Below are 26,450 nucleotides of genomic sequence, written 5' to 3'. Positions count from 1 at the left end.
CAGTTTGTGCTTCTCTTTGCGGTCTGAGCTGGGTTCTAGACCCAGCCACTGCCCTGCCCACTCTGTGTCCACCCGACGCTCAGGGCCCTGGTAAGGTAGCAAATGGGTGGGCAGAGACACCCTAGCAGCTGTCGATGCCTCGTCTTTCCTCTTTGAAGGATCTGATGCTGCTGCCGATGAGGGCTACTTCATCTATTAAACCCAATACACTTGTCGCAGCTGCTAAGCCCCCGTAAGCCGCCGGGCGCAGTGTTTGTGATGGGACTGACAGTGCATGGAGGAGGCTGATTATACACGATTCCATTTCGCGGGCCCAGCAATGTAATTTCACAGGGCGATCAGCGTTTGCATGTAATAGCAGGCTGTGCTGAGGTGTCAGAATATTAAAGGCGCTAATGGCAAAGCTCCCTGTTACACAGGGGGCCACCCGCCGCGCCTACAGCAGGGCTGCGCGGCAGGCCCGTCGCAGATGGCTGGCCACTAAGCTAATGGGGCAGCAGCCAAGGCGGGCAGAGCCGCGAGAGGGGAGAGCCAGCCGGGAACAGCTCGGCACCTGCTTCCCTGCGCATGGAAATTACAGCAGCCCAGGGGAAGGAAAGTGTGCGTGCCTGCCTGGCACAGGGCTGGGGTGGGTGGTTTGGGAGGCCCAGCATCTTTCACCCTGACTCTACCTGCCCTGGATAGGACTTCTCCGTCATCCTTCCACCTGCCCCACCCTCTGGCCGGGAAGCCACAGATGGGCAGGTTGGGCCCTGGTAGCTGGGAAAGGTGCAGCTAGAGAAGTGGCACCCAGAGAATTTGGAACCATCATGGGAAAGGGGCCCAGGCACAGGCTTTGGCTCTTAAATTTCTGCCCAGCACTGATCAGGGTCAAAAAGCTTTTGGGTGCCTTACCCCACACCCCAAAGGCTGGCAGAAGAGAGGGAGGGAATGGGGATAGGAAGTAGGTGGGAGAAAGGGGGTAGACAATATTAGGGCCCCTTGACTGATGACAGTGGCCAGTGTTGCACAGAGCTGGGAGGCAGCCCTCAAAATATTTTCTCCTTCCACCCATGTTGGCTGCCCTAGCCATACCCCAGCCTTTGCCTGTTCTCATCAAGCTTGCTCCTGTCATTCTCCTTTGTCCTTGCTGTGTCTTCTTCCTGGTGCCTCCAGTACCACCTCCTCCAGGAAGCTCTCCTAGCCATCTCCAACCCCGCATGGGCCTGTCTTTCTCCATTGTGCTTGTGGGCAACCCACAAGGGATAGCCTCCCCAATCCTCCTGCTCTGATGGCTCTCTGGTCCCAGCCTTGACTTCTCAGCCAGAATCTCTGAGATATAGCCCACATCACCTTGCCCTGAGCTGGACTCCTGGGAAGGCTCTGCTAAGATTCACAGATGGATGTAATCTCTTAGGGAGGATGCCTGAAGGGAGTAGGGAATGGAAGGATGGGCTGAGTCACCTGAGGGAGAGTTTGGTGGGTGTGTGTACTCGTGCTTGATGGTGTATATATCTGGGGTGGGGGGGAGCAGGGGAAGGACTTTAGAAGTGAGTGCTGGGGGTGGTGGGCATGTGGGTACAGGCTCACAGGGGCAGCAGGTGCAAGATCCAGACCACACATTGATAGGAACACAGATTGTGAAAGGACCCTGTGTTCTCTGGGTGGCTCTCTGCTGGCTGTGCCTGAGGGGTACCTAGGATAGCAGGAGTTGAGGGGAGCTTGTGGGGCTGTGCCCTGGTACTGTGCCTAGGGGGGTTTCCACGAGGCAGGTGGTCACTTCTGAAGGTTCCGCTCTGCAGAGGTGCATGGCAGCACCTGGAGGAGATATGCCAGGGTTCTCAGCAGGGGCAGCGGGGGGCGGGGAGCCCAGGCTGAAGGAGAGCAGTTTTAATTAACCGTTTTTAATATCATTTTGGACTTTGGCTGGTATGTGAAGGCCCCGCTGGAAGCAGCGTTTGTAAAAATTAAATCCGTCTTATTAGGAGCTTGGCAGACCCATGTGCACGTGCCTTCCCCTCCCCCCGCCCATGCCCCCCTGAGGAAGTGCTGGATGAGGCCATGTCACGGCAGCAATTGGTTATCACGCCTTATCTGGGAATACGAAACTGTGCGGCATGACACCCGCGGCCGCGGTGGAGACGCCAATTCATCTCGCCCCGGCTCTGACAAGCTAGGCTGCCCTTCCTGAAAGGCATTCGTCAGGCGGGACCGGGCTACCGCCTTGCCTGGTACCCCTGTTTTCCCCCCGTGGGTCCCGGCTTGCCCTGGACCAGCCAGGCCCAGTCTGGCCCTCCTGGGCTCTGCTGCCCTCCACCCCGCTTCTGCACATCCCCATCTGCAGATCTTGGGGGGTCATAATTATAATAATAATCTAATCATGGTGACGCGTCGGGGCAGGCGCCTAATGTTATCTGAAGTGGTCTTCCCGCTTAGCTGCGATAAGACTCAGGATGACGTGCAGATAACGCTGAGCTGCCCTGTCCCCGAGCCGCAAGCGGAGCAGAGGGGCCTCCGCAGCCCTGCCGCCCGCCCGCCGCTTTAAGCCGGGAAGCGGCAGCACCTGCTAATGCAAGTGTTTAATATTTGATGGGCTGGGATAAAGCAGGATCACCTTCGAATTGAATTGAGTGTCAGCCGAGAATCTATTACTGAAATTCGGGTGTGATTTGACAGCAAAGTAGACGATGTTATTCTTCACTAGTTACTGCAATCTTCTCCCCGACATCACTTAAATATTTTTTTCTTTGCTTGAGTAAACACACATTATCCTTCTTTTTTTCCCCCTTCCTTCCCTTTTTCCTTTTTAGAGGGGGAAAAAACCCATCCAGCTCGCCTTCTCCAGGCTGATAGAGTAGATTGTTATTTCTTTATTTGTCCTATTAAATGGAATTTTTGATCGTTTAATCCGCCCTTTGTAAGTGATTTTAAAGTACTTGAAAGCCAGCCCGCCACTGCTCTCTGGCCCACTGCGCTCCAGCCGCGGCCCTGACCACGCTCAGCAGCTCCTCCAGCTGTGCACCGCCCACTGGCTGTTCTCCTTGCTGCCTGTGTCCCAGCTCTGCCCTGGCTCCAAGCCAGCGTCCTCTCCCCTGTCCTTGAGCCTCATGCTCAGCCCCCGATTTCTGGGTACAGCTGTGGCCTGGGGAAGGGTGGGAGGGTTGGCTGGGAAGTTGGGCTGTGGCTGGTACCTCTGTGGTCAAGGAAAGTGGCTTTGGAGGGGGCTGAGGTTGAAGTACACTGGCTCCTAGCCTCCCAGTGCCCAAGGGGCTGAGGCTTGGTTCCTGCAGCTGGGAAGGGAGGGTACTAGACCTCTGCCCAGCCCCTTGGTCCTGGCACAGCCTGTGTGTCTAGCCTCCTGTCCTCCGTTTTTGACCCCGTGCTGGGCACTCTTCCACTGGGAGGCAGTCTACAGTGGGATGGAGACCTCCTGGGCCCAGTGGTGGGCGGGGGCTCTGCAGTGCCTGCCTGACCATGGCTAGCAGTCACCTTTGTTCCACCAGTGGACTCACCATCCAACTTCTGGAAACTCACCCAAGCTTCATTCCCACTGACCACTGTCCCACACGCTGTCACCTTCCTGCCACTGGGAGGACAGCCTGGTGTTTGGGGACTTCTAAGGTGAGGAGATGGGCAATGTTTGAAGAGTCAGCTAGCCTCGCAAGCCCACTGGTAGAAGCCTGGGACTTGCTAGCAGGCTGAACAGGAATTAAATCCCTGTTGGGCCACTTAATAGCATTCTAACCCTTATAAGTCTCTTCTTGGCCTCAGTTTCCTCATCTGTGACATCTAGTCATCGAGCCTGTAAGGGATATAAGAGAAGGTGCTGTCCCTGGCCTGACGTGTGCCCTGCCCCCCCACCATGGAGGTGGGTGGCGGCCAGGGGACAGAGGGGGACAATGGAGTGCTGGGGGCCTGAGCAGATCGATACCCCAGCACTTCCTTCCCCAACCCCAGGAAAACAATTAAGTACAGATCGATGGGTGGCTGCTTTGAATATGCATAAGTGAGCACTTGACCTTCAGCAAGATCTGCTCCCCACCACACACACACACACACACACACACACACACACACACACACACACACACACACACACACACACTCTCTCTCTCTCTCTCTCTCTCTCTCTCTCTCTCTCTCTCTCTCTCTCTCTCTCTCTCTCTCTCTCTCTCTCTCTTCACGTGCTCCCCTCACAGCTGCCTGAGTCGGCCAGGTGACCTTACCCCTCCTCAGCTGAGCCCCCATGTGGCACTAGCTCCGCAGTCTGGCCTGCCTCCAGGTCAAAAGCAACTTGACCACAGGCAGGTAGTTGGCCCCCTCGTCTCTGGCTTCAGTTTTCCTGTCTGTGGAGTGAAGTCTGGATATATTGGTCTCCAAGTCCCTTCCGACAGCAGTCTTTGTGACCAGTAATGCTGTGGGGAGGGGCCCCAGCAGAGGGCCAGGGACTCTGGAAAGGGGGGGCATGGGTTGAAGCGGATGCCCTGTGAGAGGAGGGGTCCTGATCAGGAGAATCTTAGTAAATGGGAGCTCCAGGAAGGAGCCTGGTGAGGGGCACCCCGTGGGAGCTGGGGGCCTCTGATGGGGAGATGCCCAGGAGAAAGGGAGCTGTGGAGAAGGAAGGGGTTTTCTGGAGGGGGCCCTGGTGGAAAGGGGGCCCAGCAAGGGGACTCCCATGAAGTGGCATGATGAGAGTAAGCCCTTGCTGGGAAGATATGGGGGGCTGGGGGTGTTGGTGAGTGATGGGATTGTGTCAGGGGTCAGGGCCTCTGGTAACCACTCTTGCCTCCTGTCTTCCAGGCTTACAGCTTCGCCATGGGCTGCTGGCCCAAGAATGGACTTCTAGACATGAACAAGGGCCTCAGCCTGCAGCACATAGGCCGGCCCCACAGCGGCATCGGTCAGTCCCTCCACATATCCCCCTGGCAACTCGGTCCATCCCCTGCCCACATGCCCCAGTCCCCTGGCACACAGAGGGGTTCTGTGGCTCATTCAGTGCTCCAGCAGGGTGCTCTCCATAGCTGGGGGGAGCAGGGAAGGGGGGTGGAGTGAGGGGAGAGTGGAATCTGACCATTGGAAAGGATCTCTCAAAACAACATTCAAGAGGAGGCTGGGGTCTGGGCTTTGGGTGGGTCACAGGTGGCCTTGGATTCAGGCCAAGGGATCCTGCCCTTGGCTGCATCTCTGGTGGGTGATGTCCTCAGAGGGGTGGGCACATGTCAGCTTACCCACCCCCCGTGGAGCTAGAGAAGGCTGTTTAATATTGTTTCAAGTCTGTGGCCACTAAACTGGGCGATCAATGGGAGTTAAGGAGATGAATTATTTAAACCTCACCAGCTTTTAATTAGTCAGGGTCCTTCTGACCGATGGCTCTGTCCACAGGGTATTGAACTCCCCCGTAGGAGCAGCAGCCTCCATTGAGCGGTGCCTGGGTTGGGAGGAGCCACTTGGGGTACCAGATGGGGGTGCACCCTCAGGGGGGATTCCTGCATGGGAGGGGGCTGGTTCTAGGCATTGGAGGCTCTGCTAGCTTCTTATATATCATTGTGGCTATGTGTCTGTGAGTGTATGTGTGTGTGAATGGCACCTTCAGCTGCATGTCTCTGTGTGTTTGTCTAGGGGTTTATATGTGTCCATGTATGTGTATCTTTTTGAGGGATGCGTGTATGTGTAACAGTGTATCTATATACATTTTCCTGGGGGCACCGGTCTATGTATGGAAGCAACCATCAGCCTGTATGTGTATCCATCAGAAAGTGTGTTTGTTCGTTTCTGTGTATCTTATTTTGTGTGTGCATCTGCACACATGTGCATACAAATGCTTTCAAGCAGGGTACTTGACAGGCATAGGCTTTGTCCCACGTGGGGAGGAGCAGGGGTGACCCTGGGTGGTGCTACGACATCATCATAACCTGTGTACTTTGGGGGAGGTATAAGGGGGAGGGGCCTGGCAAGATAACACCGAAAGGGTCCAGTCACCTGCTACAGACTGGCCCCTAATTCTGTCCACAGACATCACAGGTGCCTAGTGGGGCTGGGCATGCTGAGTGGATGTTCCTGTCCTCGGGGAGCTCACATCCTGGGAGGAGACAGAGACTGAACTGGGCAGTTGCCACCCAGGGTACTCAGGGTCGTGATAGAAACACCTGGGCTGCCCCAAGGGAGGTTTCCCCTGTCCTCAGTTGCCAGGTGGCTTCTACTTCTTCATTTACATTTCACTGACTTCAGGGACACCCCATATCATTCTTATTGGCCCCCAAGGCTCTCCTGGGGTCCAGGGGGAAAGAGAAAGTGGTCAAGGGGCCTGGGGAATTGGGAGTACCCCACAACCACTGCTGTTCCCTCCCACAGGAGTTACTTCGTACAGCCTAGAGGAGACCCCAAACCTAGCAAGCTGATAGGCCTTGGAGGTCAGCAGGAAGTTTCCTAGAGAAGATGAGACTTGAGTCAGGGGATGCCTGAAGGACGAATAGGAGTTTGCTAGGCAGGCAGATGGGGGAAGGGTTTTCCACTTTGGGGAAGCTGTGTGTACAAAAGCCCAAGGGCAGGAGGAAGGCTGACATGCTGAGAGGATAATTTTGGACGTCTGCAAGTAGTTTGCCGTGACTGGAGTGGGACATTTGGGTTAGGAAACGGCTAGAAATTAAACGGGGAACAAGCCAGCCTTGAATGCCAGGTTAGAGGGTGTGGCTTTTTGTGAGGTTTTGAGGAGACAGGAAGTTCGTGAGTGAGATGAGGACAGGATCAGAGCTCTGATCCAGAATCAGTGAGGCAGTTGGTGCCGTACACACTAGTTCTAAGTAGGTGCTCAACAAATGCTATGGTAGATGAATGGACAGTGAGTGAGTGAGTGAGTGGATGAATCAGTGCAAGCGTGACGGGAAAGGGAGGGACCAGAGAACCAAGGCCACTGAGAAGACTTGCATTGGCCCAGGGAAGGAGGAGCTGCCAGAAACTGAGTCTGCCTGGTGGGAGGGGCTGGCAGGACTGGGTTAATGTACCCCACGCAGCCTTGAGTTGGGTGCCCTGCTTCTGTGTATCTGTCCTGGGGGTGTTCATGAGAGGAAGGGGTTCCTTGTTCCCACTTTCTGCTGCCTCCTGGGACTCAGTGATGTCGTTCTTGTTGGTTCTCCCATGTTGACTCTGGGTTGGGACCCCTGAAGTATTCCCTCTTTCTTCAGAGAAGAAGGTTTTTCCATCTGGGTGGGCCCCAGGGGACAGCCCAAGGCTGTGGGTGGCAATGAAGTCAGGGCTTTGGAGCCAGAAGCAGTTCAGGCCCTGTGACCTTAGACAAGGGCCGATGCCACCTGCCTCTCAGGGCTGTTGGGAAAGCTCAGCGAGGTCCCGTGTGTGAAGGGCCTGTGCGGTCTGAGCACACAGTGGCCGCTCAAGGAGCTGCCTCCTCTGTCGCTCTGCCCATGCCAGGGTCTCCCCAGGGCACTGGGGGCTCCTGGCACTTGGTCCTTGTATCTGTGAATGAAGAGGGCTGCCCTGCCAGCTCCTGGCTGGCTCTGAGGTGTGGGTGAGGGTGCTTGGAAGCGGGGGAGGATGCAGGGCATTAATTGGGCTGGGAGAGGCGGGGAGGGGAGGTGCGGGTTTTGAGCGGTGAGGTTAATGGCCCTCGCGCCAAAGAGACAGCTTTAATGAGCTTCAGCTAGTGGTGCCCCGAGTTACTGTGCGTGCTAAAAGGGTCGCGCTGTAAGAGTTTGATGTGGACTGTTTCCCAGCCCTGGGGTCAGGGGTCAGCTCCTGTCACTGGCCACTCAGGCTGGTCCTCAGTGACATGGTGCTAATTAACTGTGTGAGGAGCTGCCAGCCCGAAGCGGGGAGTGGTGTGTATCTTGCTGGGAGGTGAGGCGGCACTGGTGACGCTGGGTAAGGGCTCTGCAGATCCCACAGCCTGGCCCTCTCCAGGAGCTGCTGGCTTCTCCCACAATGCCGTGGAGGGCAGTGGCGGGGTGTGCAGATCACCGATGACCCTGGGCCCTGGAGGGATCTTCTGAGTCTCCTTCTAAGGTATGTGTGGCAGGGGAAGCCTGTGGGGCCTACCTGGCAGGGACTCCTGCTGAGCATTGGGGTGGAGGAGGTGCTGACAGAGTAAGGGGGCAGGCGTGCTGGAGGATTGGGCTGCCGGGCAGGGCAGGGGCATAGGCTGTGGAAGGGAGGGGCCCGCTGGGATCGGTGCGCCCGGCTGAGCTGTTTGAGGGGGAGCCGTAGGGTGTTTGGGTAGAGGAGTGACCTGGTCAGAGTTGGGTTCCAGTCAGCACCATCTGAGTTTGTATAGAGAGGACTAGTGAGGAGAAATCGCAGAAGGGGAGGCCACGGGCGTCGGGGTGTGTGTGTAATAAGTCATGCGGGAGGTGGTGGTTAGTTCAGGGCCGGCAGTGGCCATGGGGAGGGAGGTGGTGGATGTCTGCCTTGCACCTACTGTGTGTCAGGAGCTGTGGTAGGTGCTGAACGTGCGTTGGGAGATGACAGCCACAGGACACTGCCCCCACCCAGCTCACAGGTACAGTCGCCAGGATGGGGTGAGGGCCTGGCCCTGGGGACTGAGGAAGAGGTAGGGTTCCAGGATGGAGCTCCGGGCAGAGAGGGGGCTCGGGGGCTGTCCAAGTGGGCTCGTGGTCGGGGAGGGACGCCTCCTCCTGGGGGGTGGATTTGCCCTTGGGAGCCTGGTGAGCAGGGTGGCATGGAGCAGGTTGTAGGTGAGGGGACTGCACATTTGTAGGACTGCTGACTGGCTGGGTCAGCGGGCTCCGTCAGCACTCTTGGCTCGGGTGGCTTCCGAGGCAGGGCGGCCTCCAGAGGGGACTGCTGAGTGGGCCTTCTTTCATTTCAGCAAGTGGTCAGCACGGCACTCACATTATCTGGGGGCGCTAATTTAATTTTCACACTCTCATGAAGGCAGGCATTATCGTTCCCATTTTACAGATTGGGAGGCTCAGGCTTAGTTAAGTGACTTGCTTGAGGTCACAGAGGCAGTTGAACTGAGGAGCCAGGATTCAAACCCGGGTCCACCTGAGCACAAAGCCTGTGTTCTCACCGCCGTGCTGAACTTAGGAGCACCTTTTTGGTCTTGGGCTTTGTGCTGCCAACAGAGATGGTGAGGAAGAAAACAAGCTCACGTTCTGCCTTTCCCTCAGTGTCGTGTAACACACACAGGTCTTGACAATCTTCGGTAGCAGCAGCTGAGGAAGAAAGGGGCGGGGGCATCTCCACCCTTCACCCTGCTACAGTCGCCCTTGGAGCCGGGGCCCTAACACTTGGCTTCCGGCCTCCTCCTGACCCCGACAGTTAGTTCTGCACTGTGATTTCTGTTTGCTCTCCACCTCGTGGCCCAGGAAAATCCTGCCCATATTCCAGGGGCCCCCTCCTCTGGGGATCTTGCCTGACCCTCCCACTGTGAGCACGCAGAATACATCCCTGGACCCCAGTTATAGGTAATGATCAGGCCCTACGTACTTGACCTCTCTAAGGGCGGGGCCTGGGCCTCCTTCCCTTCTTTCTTTTTGGAAGTCTGCCCGGGAAATGTCAGATTTCCCCTGTTGTTGGGACACAGAGGCCCCACAGACTGCTGGTGTCACAGGCGGGGAGAACAGTCGGAACCTTCCCTGGTGCCCAGCTGGGTGGTCCTGCCCTGGCTGCTTACCCTCTCTGCTCAGGGACTGGGGGTCCCAAAGGCTCCAGGTGAGACAGGATGGCCCGACACCAGGTGGGCTCTCTCAGGAGTTTGCTGCCCAGCACAGTTTGGCAAGAGAGCGGGCTGGCAGGTGGGGCCTGGCCCTGGGGGGCAGTGCTGGCCTGTGGGCTCCCCTGAAGGAGTGGGGTGTCTATCAGAGTCCAGTCAGAGCACATTAGCTCTGTGACACGGATCTCATTAGCGCCCGTGAGAGGTGTCACTGCAGGAGAATCGTCGGTTCAGGGAGATGCTTGTACCAAAAGGAAGAAAGGACAGTGACAGCCTTTTCTCTGCCGCCTCCGCTGCCGCGCTCCCTGGGCTGCCCGCCCTCCTCCTCGTGGGGGGGTGGGGTGCTGGCTAATGAGCTCGTCTGCAGTACAGCTCTGCCTTTCCCTCCTTGAAGTTCCCCGGTCCCTCTGAAGACCTCGGCCTGGGATTAGCACACACCAAACGCCAGCCCCCCTCTTGCCCAGCAGGGAGTTCCTTCTGATCACCTGCTCCTGCTGCCGTGGGCGAGGGAAAGAGGTGGGGTGAAGACAGAGCCACTGGGGGGCACCCTTGGAAGGCTCAAGCCCCTCTGCCTCCCTTGACAGAGTGACCATGCCCACCTCTCTGCAGTGGGCTCTTCCTTCCCAGAATTCCCATCTTCTCCTCCCCTCCCCTTCCCCATGACATCTCCTGCCCAGGCAGCATTCCCATCCCTGTGGTGAACCTTCCTACCAAGGGGAGAATGTGGGGACTCTGGCCAAGGGTCCAGCAGGTAGGATGTAGACCCGATCTGATCTTGGGCTTCCTGGCTGAGCTAGGGGGCTTCAGAATCAGCCAGAGCCCAGTCTGGGCTTTGGATGACCTGAGGGTGGTGAAGAGTTGATATGAGGCTTCTGCAGACATGATAGCCCTGTCCCAGAGAGGCGGAGGGGTGCCTCGCCCCCTGCCCCCTGCCCCCTGCTTTGGCCATCTTCAGGGCTGGGAGGGGAGGAGTCAGCACAGCTGCCTTATGAGGAGGCTCAGAGACAGCTGGAGTGTGCTTGTTTCCCCAGCACTACCACTCCCCAACACCACCTCCTTCCTCTCTGCCCCGTCCGGTTCTTTCTAGTGTGTCCCAGAGAAAGTGAGGAGCCAGGGGATGGCCAGCCACAAGGAGGGATAAGTCTCCAGGCATTGACAGGGCCTCCACTGGCCTGCCTGCATTAGTGCTCAGGGCTGCTCACGCCTTCCCCCCTGAGCTGGCACCCTTGGAGTCCAGGGACATCTGAGGAACTGGTCCTTGCCAGATACCAGGCTCTAGTCTTCAGGAGCAACTACAGATGGAAAAATGGATGGACGGATGGATGAGTGTAGTGACAGATAGATGGAGGAGGTTCTGGTGTATGTCTGTGTGTGTTCTGTGTGTGTGAGATGCACTGGGAAGTGCAATCTTTGTTTCCCTACCTTCCTAGCCCCAGGCCTGGCTTGGCCTCCCCTTGTCTCTCTCTGTATCTCCTGTCAAACCAACGCAGACGTAAATGACAAAGAAATCAGAAAGACAGATCAATGCTGGCCAAATTAGCACTTGCAGATAGACTGAGCGGAGATGTCAGCGCCCTGACCCCTGGTGATCTTGCAGCCTCCGCTGCTGATATTATGCAAATTGCATCCATCTGGCAGGACCTGCGTGCTGGCTGCTCCTACTCAGGAGTAATGGGCTGGGGGGTGGGCAGGAGTGTTGGAGCAAGAGTTGGAGTGAGTGTGTGCGTGTGTGTGCATGTGTGAGCATGTGCTTGAGTGTGTGCGAGGGCATGTGGTGCCCACCAAGCACTGGGCGGTGATGGAGTGATTGACAGGGCAGATAAGGGGCTGCATTGGATTCCTTTGGGCTGGGGGATTAGGAGCAGCCACAGATGGGAGATAACCGGACTTCATTTCAGTTTATTTTCCTCCTTATCCCCTCTCCCCACCTTCACTCCCCGAAAAACACAGTCTCTGTAGTTTGTGTTTTCATCAATATTTGCAAGTCATTACCACTGGTTTAAGGTGAGAGACAATGTCAGGGCCCAGACCAGGCCAGCCCTTCCCCCAATCCTATACAGGTCTGGTACCCTGAGAATTAATACGTAGAGCAGTCCAGTCAGCCTTCACTCCAGTGGTGTTCACAGCATCCCCTCCTTCCAAGCCCACAGTACTCAAGGGACGATCCATACCTCATGGACCAGCCCTACTAACCTACCTTATCTGACCTCAAGCCACCTGACAGTCCTTAAGCTGGGCCCCTGCCCCTCCCACCTGAAACTGCTGTGTGACATTCCTGCCCCCAAGCTTTGGTTCCAGCATTGGTGCTTCTGCCCCTGGTATCAGCTGGGTCCCCTGGGAGCTGCTCTTTTTTTCTGCAGGGCTCTGGACCCTTCTTCACAGCTCCTTCTGTCCCTGACACTATTGACCCAGCTGGACGAAGCGAGGCCTGTGGCCTGTGGAGAAGGGAATTTGTTTGGTCTGGTCTGAATCCGCCATCCACACCTGTATCCTTCCACAAGACTTGCTGAGTGCCGGATGTAGTACAGAGGACTTTATGTCTGTAATCTCATTGAATTCCCAAACCCTGTGAGATTGGGGCTGTCACCTCTACTGTATATAAGGAAACTGAGGCTCAAGAAGGTTGTCATGCAGCCAAAGCAGCAGGGCCAGGAAGCGGGAGAGCTAGAATTTAAACATACATCTCTCTAGGGTCAGAGCTCTTAACCACCAAGCTCTCCTGCCTCACTGCCATGCCACCAGCCGCAGACACTCACACATCGCCACGCCTGGATCTGTTTAAGGGAACCACCCTTGCACAGTAGGCAGACAAGTTCCTTCAGCTCCTAGCCTCTGAACACAGACCCTGACCCAGACCAGACCCCCAGCCAGGCTGAAACAGCTGAACCAGCCCGAAGGGGGCAGGATTCATATGTATCTTGCCCTCAGGAGCTGTGTGTCTGAGACAGTTGGGCTGTAGCACGAAGGACACACAGAGGACAGAACGCGCCCAGCGGCTGAGCCAGCCCAGGGATATGTCACAGCACGTGGCATCCAGGACCCTGCAGCTCAGGGAGAGGTGCTGAGCCGCTCAGGCCAGCCAGCTGTGGCTGAGGGAAGAGCTGTCCCAGGAGCCCCGCCAAAACTGGGTCCCCGCTGTACCCTCCCACCAGGCAGGGTTGGGAGCTGCGAGTGCTGGGGACATGTCCGGGGACATGTGTGCAAGGGGAGCTTGTCCTAATGAGGAGAACATGGCTGCTAGTTAGGCGAGGGGCGGGCGGGGAGCCGCAGAGCTGATTGAAGGCAGGGGCAGGGGTCAGACAATTAGGCCCAGATCCGGCCGTTTGATGTGAGTTCTGAGGCCTCAAAGCCTCCCTTCAGCCCGCTCCCTCCACTCCCTCCTCTCCCTCCTCTTTTCTTTCTTCTTCTGCCCAAAGGCAGGAGGGATGGAAACGCTTACTCTCACTGTTACTATTATTAAACTCTGCAGCAGGCCAGCCAGACCCCAGGACTCCTGCCCACAGGGGGCACCCCAGGCCCCCAGGAGGCTCCTTGGGCCCCAGGGGGGCATCTGGCCAGAAGCCAAGGCCAGCCCGAGGACAGGGATGAGATGAGCCCTAGGGCAGGGTAACCCTGCTTGCCTCTCTTGCTTCTGAGGGAGTGAATAAGGTTGCCTGGTGGGGATTTGGTCCTGGAGCTGCCGGGGCCACATCCCAGGCCCACTTAGACCATCGCCTGCAGCTGCCTGGTCCTTTTGTATTTTGCCCTGGGGGTTTGGGGGTTAGGGCATGGATCATTCACGCTCATAGCCTGTCACACAAATCTTTGTCTGCAGCAGTCACAGCAAAACCTTGCCCAAGATAAAGATACACAGGGCCACATGGCTCCACAGTGTTGTCACAGTTGTACACCAGAGCAGGTCCCCACCCCCCATGTGAGGGCCACACGTACCATCACAGGGTCCTTACACCCACGGGGTCTTGCACAAAAACCCTGACTGTCTCTGGTGGCAGGGCTCTGGGAGCTAAGCCCCTCCCCTGGGGTAGCTGGGAACCGCAGCCCAACCTGGTGTCTAGGGTGGGTGGGTACCCTTCCAGTCCCCCATCCTAGGTAATAAGCCTTGAGAGCTGGTACTGACCAGAGAGTGGGAGGAAGCCAGATTGGGGCGGGGGTTGGGGGAAGTGGGTAGAGCCAGGGTGGGAGCAGAGATAAATGTTAGCTCATTTCTTCCGTAATTAGTTACTCCCTCATCCCCGCGTTGTAATTGTGAACAAGCTGTAATGTTTAATTAGTCTGTAAATGAAACCCCAATTTCATAATGGCCTGGCTGACAGGGCTAAGTGAGCAGGGGGGGAGGCAGAGGGGAGGTAATCGGGAGGGCCTGCGGGGGAGTGGGCAGCAGGCTCATGGGCTCACCTCCTCTCCTCTTCAGCCCCAGCCTGGCCTCTGTCAGGGGAGGCTCTGTGACTGGTCCAGTCCTTGCCCTCCTGCCTTTAACATCCTCTCCACTGGCCCTTCTTACCAGAGAAAGGAGAGGGAAGGGAAGGGTCCTGGCATCCTCCTTCCTCCCTCCCTCCCCTTCAATTCTCTGGTTGGGATATCACAGTCACAGCCCAAACTAGATGCTTCTGGTTGGAGAAGCTGACTCTGGGGGGCCCAGGCCCTGTGACCCCAGCAAGGATGATCCTTCCTCCCTAGGTCCAACCTTCCCCCTCCCCAAGTCATCCTACTAAGAGGCCCTTGCTTGCTTGCCCCTGGACTTCAGGATCTGGCCTTACACCTCAAGGAGCCAGTGATTGGCACAGGACTGGCTCCTCCCTCTGCAGTCCGACTGCTAAACGTAATCAGCATCCGCGCTAGGCCGGCACCCCAGGCCAGAAGTTACTCTCGGTAGGTATCTCCGCAGACTGCGATGAACCGGAGCTGCCGGAGGGGGGAGCCCCCGGCCCCATCGCGGCCTCATCGGCCTCTGCCTGTCTCCGCCACAGCATCCTCGCCGTCTGCACTCGCCCCCGCCCCGCCTGCTGCAGCCATAAATCTCAATTTACGAGGGCGGCCCTGGTGGGGGAGGGAGGCAGCGCCGCTAATGACGGCTCCTCAGCCGGATTTTTCATGTTGCACAGTCATAAATTTTTAAGAACAGCATGGGCAGCACGTTAGCGAGTTATCGAGGCTGCCTCCACGCTGGCTGCCTAGCTCCAAGAGAACAGAGACCCGGTAGGGCAGAGGAGGCATTTGGGGCAGGGGTGGGGCCCGGCAGTCAGGCTAGCCAGAAGGCAGTGGTAAGGCTGGGACAAGCAGGCAGGCTAGCCTGAGCCTTCTCACAGGGCGGGGCAGTGCTGCCAGAGCAGCCCCCCCGAGCCAAGGACAGGTGCATGGGCGGGATCAGGCATGCGGGCACACAGACCATGGCGTTGGGAGGCGCTGACGGATGCCTCTGCTCCAGGACTTGACACCATGATGGACGGAGAGCCTGGAGACACATGGATTTTCAAAGTGGCCACTTTGAATAGAATTACACACCCCTGATCGTGTGCACAATGAGGTCTCTGCCCTGGCAGAGCTACACTTGGTGCATAAACAAGGTGCCTTTTAGGATTGTCCTCAAGAACTAGGGTACCTGGAGTCACCAAGGGAGATCCCTGAGGAAAAGCCCCCACAGAGGGGTTAGATCTATGGATATGCGGGAGCCAGGAGCCTGGAGCCAGGCTGACCTCATCCTGGTTACGGCCCATCACTTCAGGTTGTGTGGTCCTGGGTAAGTCATTCACCATCCAGGGCCTCCGTTTCTTCCTCTTTAAAATGGGGCTGATGATGGCTCCTACCTCTCAGGCTTACTGTGAGGCTTACTATGAAAGTACTGTAACACCCTGCGTACAGGTTAGCTCATTCCGTCTATTTAGATCTCTGGGGAAGGATTTCCCCAGAGAGAGATTCACTCTTGTGGGGTCATTCACTCAGCAGGTGTTTGCTGGCGTCTTGTGGGTGCCCCGTCCAGTGCTGGGTTTTCAGAGGTGAGGCAGGTTCCTTCCTGGGGGGTGATGTGAGCATTGTGGCCGAGGCCGGTCGGTGTCCCCAGCCCTGGCCTGCCACGGGCACACCTAAGCCCCAGGGTGCTAAGGCCCACGCTGGCCCCCTCAGAAGCCTCTAGGCCAGATGCTCGCCTGAGTTTCCTGATCTGTGCAGTTGAAGGTTCATAATCTTGACCGCCTCTCCGGTGTCGCAGGCGCAAGGTCAAGCAATCGTATGTTGTTCAAGTCGGCAGAGGCGGTGTGAGTGTGTGCTTGTGTCCGGGTGTTCAGGAGGACTCTGTGCTAATCCGCCGGGACAGATGCTGGTCATTCAGGGAGAAGAGTGCTCCCTTCTCAAGCCTCTCTCCTCGTGCCCCGTGCACAATGCCCTCCCTCATTTTCTGGAACCTGCCATGCCTTCGCTCACCTCAGGGCCTTCCCACATGGCTTTATTTTCCTTGGGAGCCCCCATTCCCACGCTTGGCCTAATCAAGTCCCTCTCCTCCTGCAGAGCACAGCTCAGTTTGCTTTTCAAGGAAGCTTCCCTGACTCCTAGCCTTGGTCAGCGCCCCTCCTCTGTGCACTCCCCCTTTGGAGCATCCCGTCACAGTCCTCATTAAGAAGTTGTTTAGTGCCTCTCTCCCCCACTAGATTGTAAGTTCCCTGAGGGCAGGAATCTGTGTCTGTTTTGTTCAGCTTGTATCCCCAAAGCATAACATAGTGTCTGACTCTTGTGGGTAGATAGTGAGTAAGATGTGTCATTTTGAATTGAGTTAAATTGAGCTGAGGTGGCCCGGCCCACCCCTGGGTGCCAGGGCAGGGGGAGGGGGCTAGGGAAGTGCCTGGAGCTGAGGTGGTTCCCATTAGTCCTCATGATTAATTCACAGCCACACTGTGATGGAGTGGGCTTGTCCCCAGTCAGCGCCTCCGCTGGGGCCCACCTGTTAGTGACAAACAAACAAAGGGGATAAATAATGCATTGGGAGCTGAGCCAGGCAAGGCAGCGGTATTGAAATTAATAGGGATTAGCTGAGCAGCTTGAGGATGAAATATTTACCAGGTGGGACTGGGCTTAGGGAGGGCAGCCCCCCCTCCCAGAGTCCCTAGGCATCGCCGGGCCCTTTTCCAGGGCATCATTGGCGGGGAGTACGGAGCCCCAGCACCACACCTTCTGCCCCCAGATGTCTTGGTTCAGGACAGGCTGGCCAGGTCAATTGAGAGCTCAGGTCCCAGCCAGTCTCCTGGCACAGCAGGTCCTGAGGAAATGAGGTACTAGGAAGGAGTGGAGGTGGGGAAGGGGCCGAAGCCACTGGCACGTTGGAATCTGAGGAAGGACTGTGACTGATTTTCAGGGCCTGGGCCTGTCTGGGCTTCAGGTGGCAGATGTCAGGGCTGGAGTAGGCTCACCTGTGATCTTGTCCCTCCACCCTTCCCTCTTTCTTTTCTTCCAGTCCTTCCTTCCCTACACTTAATACATATTTACCGAGGGTGTCTGTTGAGGTAACCTTAGTGCCCCCAAAGGGTTTGTGGTCCAGCAGGGAGTGACAGAGGCAGTCACATGGAGGAACATGGGTGCTGTGGGAACACACAGAAGAGGTTCCTAACGCCTACATGGGGGCGCAGGTAAGTCACCTCAGGAAACCACAGCAAGCCTCCATCCTTCAGGATAGACGAGGGGGCACTCCAGCTGAGAAGTGGGGGAGGAGCTTCCCAGGCAGAAGGAAGAGCACGTGAAAAAACACATGAGAGAGAAGAGCCAGAACTCCACGGTCCAACAGGAGAGTGGGAAAGATGAGGCCCGAGGGGGACACCTGGGCAGATCCCCAGAACTTAATGTAGAAGTTTGGATGGTCTCCTGAGAGCAGTGAGGCACCGTTGGAAGTGGTGGTGATGGTTGTCGTTTTAATTATTAACTCTTAAACTTTTTACTTGGAACTCATTTTACATTTGCAGAAACCTTTCTTACCCATCTTTACCTAGTGTTAACATCTTACCCAATCATAGTACAACTATCAGCACCAGGCCATTAACACTGGTATGACTTTACTGTTAACTAAACGAAAGGCCTTGCTTCAGTTTCACCAGCATTTCTACTGATGTCCTTTTTCAGTTCCAGGATCACTGAAGGGGTTTAAGCCAGGCAGTGAAATGACCAGATTTGTGGCTTAGAAGGACGCTATAGAGGAGATTGGCTGGGGCACTAATGTCACCTGGATGAGGGAGGGTGGTGCCCTGGACCAGGATGGTGGTAGTAGGCATACAGGTTTAGAAACTATGGGAAAATATATGATAAATAAAGCTTAGGGGTGGATAAGTTTGCCCACGGAGAGTGCAGACAGTAAAAAGGGAAGAAGGCCAACGACCACTCTGAGCAACACCCACCTCTTAGGAGGAGTCAAGAGAAAAGGCAGGCGCAGACAGGGGAGCTGGAGGAGGGTAGTGGAGAAAACGTGGTGTCACTGAAACCGAGGGAAGAGTTTCAAGGCATGAGTCAGTCCACTGAGTTGATCTCAACCTGAAAAGCTTCCATTGGACTTCAGCCCCATGAGGCCATAAGGATTGTTAGAGAAAGCAGTTTGGTAAGGTGCTGCTGGGGTAAATCAGATCACAGGGTGGGAGAGGAGGAAATGAGACCTTTGGCTACGAAAGGGAGGAAAGATTGGGTCTTAGCCACATGGGAAGAGGGAAAAGGAATTAAAGGGAGCTTGTTTTTAAAGATGGGAGAGATTTAATATATTTACATGTTTACATGAAGGAACCAGTGCAGAAGAAGCAACTGAAGCTACATCAGAGAGAAAGGGGGTTACTCACAAAGTAAGACCCCTGAAAAGGCAGTTGGGTTAGACTCCAGAAACCAGGTGGAGTGGGGGGATGGGCTTCAGAAGTGACATCAGGACAGTTCCTCTCTTGTATCAGGGTGAAAGGAGAGGACTGGCACAGGTGCAGGGGTGTGGCTTCTGTGTTTCCTGTGAAGTCGGAGATGAGGTTGTGTGGGTGAGAGGGTCAGGGTGATGTTGGGGGTAGGGAGTTTGAGAGTTGTGGAAAGTAGAGAAAGTTGGAAATTGAACTAGCGAGAAAGGGAGAGAGAGCATGCACACTGATCAGGCACGTAGGAAATGGGGCGGTTTTATACACCCAGTTGAGGTTGATGACTATGATTTTATGACTTGCATGAATCTGTAAGGTTTCAGTTTTCTCTAGTCACACTCAGCCCAGAGGTAAGCATAGAGAAGGCAGTGTTTGGGTTTTTCCAGGCAAGGGTGATGGGAGAATAGGGGAGCAAGAGAGTTGAGACGATTGGCAAGAAAGGACTAAGATGATGAACCATAGAATCCAAGCTCCAAAGCGAGGTGTACCAGTTATGTTGCTAGGACAGAAACTGCTTGGTATGTACCCAATAGCCATTGACCTTCTTCCTCACTAAATAGAGCCCCTGGATAATTAGGGGCAGCAGGGTGTACCCAGTTAAAAGACTACTTTTTTTTTTTAGTTTCTCATACAGCTGGATATGGTTATGTCTCTGAGTTCTGGCTAGTGAGAGAAAAGGAAAAGTGTGTGGGTCCTCCAGGAACAATACTGAAAGGGAAATGACTTAGCTGGAAAGTACATTATTCTTGCTTTTTCCTTCTTTCTCTTTCCTAAAATGTGGACGTGATGATTGGAGCTTCAGCAGCCATTTGGGGCCATAAGATAACCTGGAAATTGGAAACGACATGCTAAGAAGGGCAGGGGAGAAAGAAGCCTTGAGTCTCATGATTTTGTGTTGCCGTGGGCCTTTGAAAAAGTCAACTTAAATTGCAAGTCAGAGACGTAAAAATCGTTTCTCTGTAAAGTTGTATTTTCTTCCCTCTGTTTGCACCTGGGTTCCCACCTAAACTTGACTCTTTTAGCCTTTATGGTAACATGGCCTGTGTCCTGAGATACAGCAGGAGACAATTTGAGCAAATTTTTGTTTGTTTGTTTGTTTTATAAATTTGTTTATTTTTGGCTGCGTTGAGTCTTTGTTGCTGCGTGCAGGCTTTCTCTAGTTGTGGTGAGCGGGGGCTACTCCTCGTTGCGGTGCACAGGCTTCTCATTGCGGTGGCTTCTCTTGTTGTGGAGCACGGGCTCTAGGCGTGCAGGCTTCAGTAGTTGTGGCATGCGGGCTCAGTAGTTGTGGTGCATGGGCTTAGTTGCTCCGCGACATGTGGGATCTTCCTGGACCAGGGCTTGAAAGCGTGTCCCCTGCATTAGCAGGTGGATTCTTAACCACTGTGTCACCAGGGAAGCCCTGAGCAAATGTTTTAAGAGAGCATAACAAGGGTTACCAGCTTCCTAGCCTGAAATAGTGTCCTCATTGCCCTTTGCCTCCCTTCATTTGTTTTGTCATTCTCTTTCCTGCCTTTACATTCTGTGTGTTAATAAGCTTTTGGCTACAGAAAAAGAAAACCCAATTTAAATCTTAAATAATAAGAGGGTTTATTCCCTCACAAAAGAGGTAAGGTGATCCTAGGGTTGGTTAATTCAGCATCTCAGCAATGTCATCAAGGACCCAGATTTTTTTCCATGGTTCTGTTCTTTTATCTTCAGCATGTTCTTCACAGGCTAAGTCCCCTCAAGGTTGGAATATGGCTTCTGCAGTCCCAGACATTATGTGCAGACATGAAAACATCCAGCAGAATATACTGGACTATTTTCCCCTCATGGTCCTCTTCGTAAGAGTGAAGAAATTTTCCTTGAAGGTCTTTCAGCAAGCTTACCATCATATCCCAGTAGCCAGAACACTTGGCCACTCCTAAACCCATGGCTGGCAAGGGGGTAGGATCCCCACAAATGGCTCAGACCACAGAGGTTTCCCTTGGTCAGGGAGGGAGGAGTGGGCTCTGCCAGCTTCGCCGAAGGGGAGTGGCTGTTGGGTAAGCAGTCAAAAGTGGACGGGGAAAAAGGTGAACACAGGAGGGGAATGTATCTGGAGATATTAGGGATATAAACAGTTTCAAGGTTCCAGTGAGATGAAATGAAAAGCATATTATCGTCAGTAACTGGGAATATTTGAATTTAACATTTCAAAGGTAGCACAGTGGGGCTTCCCTGGTGGCGCAGCAGTTGAGAGTCTGCCTGCCGATGCAGGGGACACAGGTTCATGCCCCGGTCCGGGAAGATCCCACATGCTGTGGAGCGGCTGGGCCCGTGAGCCATGGCCGCTGAGCCTGCGAGTCCAGAGCCTGTGCTTCGCAGCGGGAGGGGCCGCAACAGTGAGAGGCCCGCGTACTGCAAAAAAAAAAAAAAGGTAGCACAGTGGAGGATGTTAACAAGGTGGAGGGTGTGACTGTGGAAATGGGTGAAAATAAGATATAATGGAGGTGGTTGTTAGTGCTGAGTTCAAAGAACAAGAGGCTGGCGGCAAGTTTCTCAAAGGACAGGATGTAGAGGCTGTGACAGGCAGAGCTCTCGGGAAGGAGGTGGCCGTGGTCTGGATTGATAGCACATGCTCACAGGAAAGGCCTCAGATATGCTGCTGGCACATGGGTCTGGGGCCAGGTCACAGGTGCCTAGGGCATACACACAAGTAGCCTAACCTCTCCCTATCCCTGTGTCTCCATTTTGGAAAGAATCTGCCCTGATTGGTCAGGCCACTCTGGAAGGGTGTGAAGCCCTGTCACCTTCCTGTTGGAGCCACTCAAGGACCCCCAGAAGACAGTCCCACAGGAGACCCCTAGGGACAGGGTCAGCTGGGAGCTCGGTTGGGGCAGAAGTGGCTGCCAAGTATGGCAGAGGTGCTCAGCTGTTCTCAGTAGCCACCTCTTCCCCTGTCCCCTCCCAGGCCAGGTCCCCTTCACTTTGCCTTAGGTTATCAGGCACTTTTATCTGTGGCATCCAGAGCCAAGAGGAGGGTGAGCCTTCTTGGCCCCTCTACCTGGATGGGGCCTTGGCTGGGGATGAGTGAGGGGAGGCGGGCACCCGTTGTAATGGCCAGAGCAGCCGCCCTGTTACTACGGCGTATTTCACTTTTAATTCTGACATATAATGTAATGATCTTTTTTAAGGCCCGATGATATTATCTGCCTGACTAGATTATTGAGTCTTCATCATCTCCAGATAAATTTATGGCCAGGACGAGGCTCAGGATTTATCATCAGTCAATAGAGCTCGATACTCTAACAAGGCGTGTAATAAGATATACATATTTAATGATCCAAGGGGAGGAGCGCTAATGGGAACCCAGAGTGAGTGGTCCACGGGCCGGGGCTCTGCCCTAGGGCTGCCATAGCTGGAGGGGCGTGGATGTGGTCTTTGCCCCGTGGTCCCCAGCTCTGGTCGTTCTCAGGACTGCCTCAGTCTCCTCCTCGTCAAGACCCTGAGGGAGAAGCACTAGGGACAGTGTCAGAGCTGGGGCCCAGAGGGCATACACGCGCCCCACTGGGAACTCCTCTCCCTGCTTCCGGACTTGGAGGGGTTGGGGTGTCCTTAGACCTGTACGTCCAGGCCCCTGAGCATGAGGGTGGGCCCACAAAGGGAGGGAGTGCCGGGGCTATGTGCCCAGCCCGCGCTGATGGTGACGGATGGTTTTTCATTACAGCCTCTCAGGTCCTGCCCGCGCCCTGTGTGGAAATTCTATTTATTCCCTAATTTGTAAAAATTCCCTCTTTATCTGATCCCAATCAGGGCGGGGTAATTGGCTCTCTGGGGCAGCGGCTGGGGTCCTTGATGAAGAGCTATGTGGATGTACCCAGCCCGGCCCCCGCCCAGCCCGCCACCAGGGCCCACAATTAATAATGATTTGCAAATGGCAGACAAGCAATAACACAGAAAGATGTGGCATCCGCGCTGCCTCTTCATTTCCTCCCCTCGCAGATATAAATGGCCACAGAACAAAAACCCAGCACTATAAATTCTGGAATTAGTTATTCACCGGGATAAATGGGGCCTGGAGCCACCAGCCCCTCTCCCGCCACCCTTCTTGCCTACTTTCCCCAGTCTGAGTCTGTCCCCAGGTGTGTTGCTGAGCCTGGCCCCTGGCTCCTCTGCGTCTTTGGCTCCCAGCTCAGTTCCCCAGCTTCCTCTTAGACCCTTCTCCACCACCCTAGCTGCCCCTTCCTGTGTGGCCCAGAATTGGGAGTGGACACTCGGGTCTGTAGCTTCCTCAGCCTCCGCCTCTTCTCATTGACCTCTCTGACTGCCCAATCTGGCTCCTGTCCCCACTCTGCACTGGGGTTTAAATGAAGTTGATATGTCCTGCCAGGCCTGGGAGTCTGGACCTGGGTTAGTCTTGGGTGTCTTCTTTGGCATTTGGGACCTGTCCAGTCATTTGCCTGGCCAGGTTTGAGTTGGGCTCCTGGTGGCCAGATGTCCTGTAAGTGATGCTGTGCTTACTGGTCAGGCTGTTGTGGGCTGTTGGCACAGGCGTTTCTGGGCACTGTGCCCTCTCGGCCAGGCGCATCCTCTCCCCGCCCCCCAAGTGGCTGTGAGCTGGCGGGTAATGGGCGTGTAATGGCCTCATTTCCATGCCCGGCCTCCAGAAGCGGCGGTAAGTGTTTGATTGCCTTAATTTCCAAACACATCATTATCCCAGCTTTACCAGCGCTTAATAAACACTTTATGAGGATTTTTTTAAAAACATCTTCGGTCCGCATACTTCTCCGAAGTGATAAACTCTAATTAAGTCTAATATTTAAAAATATGGTAATGGTGAGTTGTTTGAATAAGTGGACTGCATTTCTGTAATTTCATTATTACGTAAAACACGCTAATTATTTGGAGCGCGCTTATTACGGAGAGAGAAATCGCCTGCTAATCAAGATGAAATTGCCTTTTCCCCTTATTGTGGAACCACCGTCATCCTTCACCATCAGCCCTGTGGCACCTCCAGGCACCTCGGTGGGGTGGACGGGGGATGCGGGGAGGGCTGGAAGAAAGGGTCACTTTGGAGTTGAGGCTATAACGGCCAGTCTTGGGGGAAGCGGGAGGGAGCCGTGGGAGCCGTGTCAGTGGGGAGAAGGGAATCTATGTCTGGAGGGCATGTTGGGTGGGCCAAGGTCACCCTGTCTGGGGGCCCAGGGGACTCTGTGGGCCACATCTGGGACAAGGAACAGGGGTTGGGGGATATCAGTGTACTTCTGTTGGAATAACAATATTATTATTGGATATTATTGGAATAACGACACCAATACTACTAATAATAACTAACCCAGCCACTGTTTTAAGCACTTCACAAATAAAAACTCATTTCATCTTTTTAACAACCCTGTGAGGGAAGTAGTTGCTATAATTATCATTATTATTCCCATTTTAGAGGAGAAGAATCCAAAAACAGAGGTTAAATAAAGTACAGTAATTTGCTCAAGTTCACACAGTTACTAAGTGATGGAGGTTGGATTCGAACCCAGAATCTAAGGATATACAGGGGCCCTCTGCTGGTTTAGTCCTAAATTCCCTGCCTTGGCTTCCTTTCTTCTGAGTTCCTATTTGCTGTTGTGCTCTGAATTGCACCCAACCATGGCTTGAGATGCTGGCCCCCAGCACCAAGTTGCCAATTTAGCAATAAAAATATAGGAACATCAGTTAAATTAGAATTTAAACAGATAAACAGCAAATAATTTTTTTAGTATAAGTGTGTTCCATGTGGGGCTGGGAACATATTTGATCCGGCAGTCCCACTGACACTTTGCGCTCAGGCACGCTGCTGCCAAGGTGTCCTAACAGACAGGCAGAAAGAGGTGGAAACAAGATGAGGTTCTAGAATGTCGACACGCGCCAGGTTCTTGCTCTCTTTTCCTTGTCATGGTTTCTACTCCTTGTGCTGTTCTCTCCACCCATCTTTGCTCCGTGGGCTCCGGCCCCGTTCCTCACCAGCACCTGGAGATCACTCATAAGATGTGTTGCCTGGCTGAGCTTTTTAGGCAGGAGGCCTCAGGTTGTGTCTAAGTCTTCCTTTAGGGCACACTGCCTCACAGCCCTGTAAGGTCAGCGGCTTGTCACCCTGCTGCTCCAGGTGTCCTCTCAATCTGGTTTGCCTCTTTGATCATTTCACGTTCATTCTCTTTCCTGGCTCCCACAGATCCATGTGTGGGGATGGTCTATAAGATGGAGGCATTGTTTCAAAAGCACGGGGCAGGTGTGGACAGTTTGATCAATTGGTGACAGGACAACTGGCTATCCACTAGGGTAAAAATAGTTAGATCTTCTACTTCTCACCACATACAAAAGTAAATTCCAGACAGATTAAAAAATTAAATACAAAAAGTATTCAAAGAAAGTACATGATAGTTTTCTAATAACACTGGGATAGAGAAGGCCTGTTTAAGCAAGATATAAAGCCCAGAAGCCATAAAAGAAATGCCTGATAAGTTTAGCTGTCTCGTAGAAATCTCAAGACTTAATACATCCGAAGGTACGTTCATCACTGCCCCAAACCTGCACCTTCTCTGGTTTGCCTCATCTCAGTGAGTGGCACTCAGATCCTAGACGCATCCCTCCAGCCCTCCCAGTCCCCTCATTAAGTCTTGCTCATTCTATTTCCTAAAAATCTCTTGCCTCCATCTGCTTCTCCACAACACCAGTATATCTCCACCTCCATTTCCACCACCACTGGCCTAGTTCTGGGCTACCATTTCTGGCCTGGACCAGAAATACATAGTAGAGTCCGCTAGTTGCTGTCTCTGCCTTCCGCGTTAGCACCTCTAATCCTTGAAAGATAATTCTGAAACACAAATCGGGTCCTGTCATGCACCTCCTCAAACATGTGAGTCTCCCCATCATTCCCAGAAGAGTGAAATTATAAGCTCCTTAGTCTGGCATTCGGGCCTCTGCAGGGTTTCTTCTAGATGGCCACTGCTGACCTCGCCGCCTTCATCTCGCCACTCCTCTGCCTCATTCTTCATCATCCCCCACCTGCTCAACTTAAATTTGTGGGGGACACTCCACATTTCCCCTCCAGAAATGTGCCTGTGCTGTTCCATATGCTGAGAACACCTCCCCACCTCAACCCCAACTTGCTGGCCGGCCCTCTCTGCATGTTTAACTTCGTCCTCCCAGGGACCCTTTCCTGATCCTTGGACTGAACAAAGTGCCCTTTTTTGTGCCTCCTTCTCTCATAGCACTGTTCACACTGCACCACTTATAGATGCAGTCTCTGAGCTCCTCGAGGACACAGCCCTGTGGCCCAGCAGGGCCCTGCGCAGCCGGCACACAGAAGGTGTCAGTGTGTATTTGCTGAATGAATGAGTGCATGAATAGATGGCCTTCCAAGAGCTTCCTTGGGTCCCTTCCCTCCTGAGGGTGGCCCTGGCCCAGGCTCTGCATCCTGTCCTCTACCATTCAATTCCCAGGCAAGTGCAGCCAACTGGAGCATGTCAGCCTCAGGTGGTTGCCCTGTGTGTGTTCTCACCGGCTGTCCTAAGCGATCTGAGCCACCCTTCCACTAGCAGCTATTTTGCCAAGCAGATATTTGACTACCCTTGGAGCCAGCCAGCAAGCTCATCCTTTGTTAGGTGCTGGCCCCACTTACCTCTCTGAGGGGTTTATGCGGCCGACCCCCCCCCATTACAGCCTTGGCAATATAAAAACATTAAGAATTAATTCCAACATTAAAAATATTAATGCCCCCCCAAAGAAGAGGGCAGTCTTGTCACAAGTTGATGTTCCTGCAGGAACATAAAAACAGGTTAGTCTTCTAGAATTTGGAGGTGAGGAAGACCTACTCTTGGAGGCCTCCATTGTGGGCACAAGGCTCCCTGCCCCCGACCCCAGAACAGCCTCAGGCTGGCCTCAGTAGCTCAATGACGTGACACAAGGTGGGGCTGCTGACCCAGGTG

General features: G+C 54.3%; 1 protein-coding gene across 5 annotated transcripts in view; it reads left to right on the top strand.

The window, feature by feature from the left end:
* The window catches only part of ERI3 (ERI1 exoribonuclease family member 3), a 130,385-nt gene that overhangs the window by 100,099 nt on the left and 3,836 nt on the right, over positions 1-26,450 (top strand). For 4 of the 5 annotated variants that reach the window (XM_082613646.1, XM_082613643.1, XM_082613642.1 and 1 more), the window contains one exon: positions 4,780-4,879. The exons of the other annotated variant lie outside the window; for it this stretch is intronic. In XM_082613646.1, the coding sequence (XP_082469772.1) occupies positions 4,780-4,879 (100 nt within the window). The remainder of the gene's footprint in view (positions 1-4,779; positions 4,880-26,450) is intronic. 5 annotated transcript variants of the gene reach the window in all.

Source organism: Mesoplodon mirus (genome assembly GCF_964341445.2).
Source record: "Mesoplodon mirus genome assembly, chromosome: 3".
NCBI lineage: Eukaryota > Metazoa > Chordata > Mammalia > Artiodactyla > Ziphiidae > Mesoplodon > Mesoplodon mirus.
This window is presented reverse-complemented; position numbering and strand designations above follow the sequence as displayed.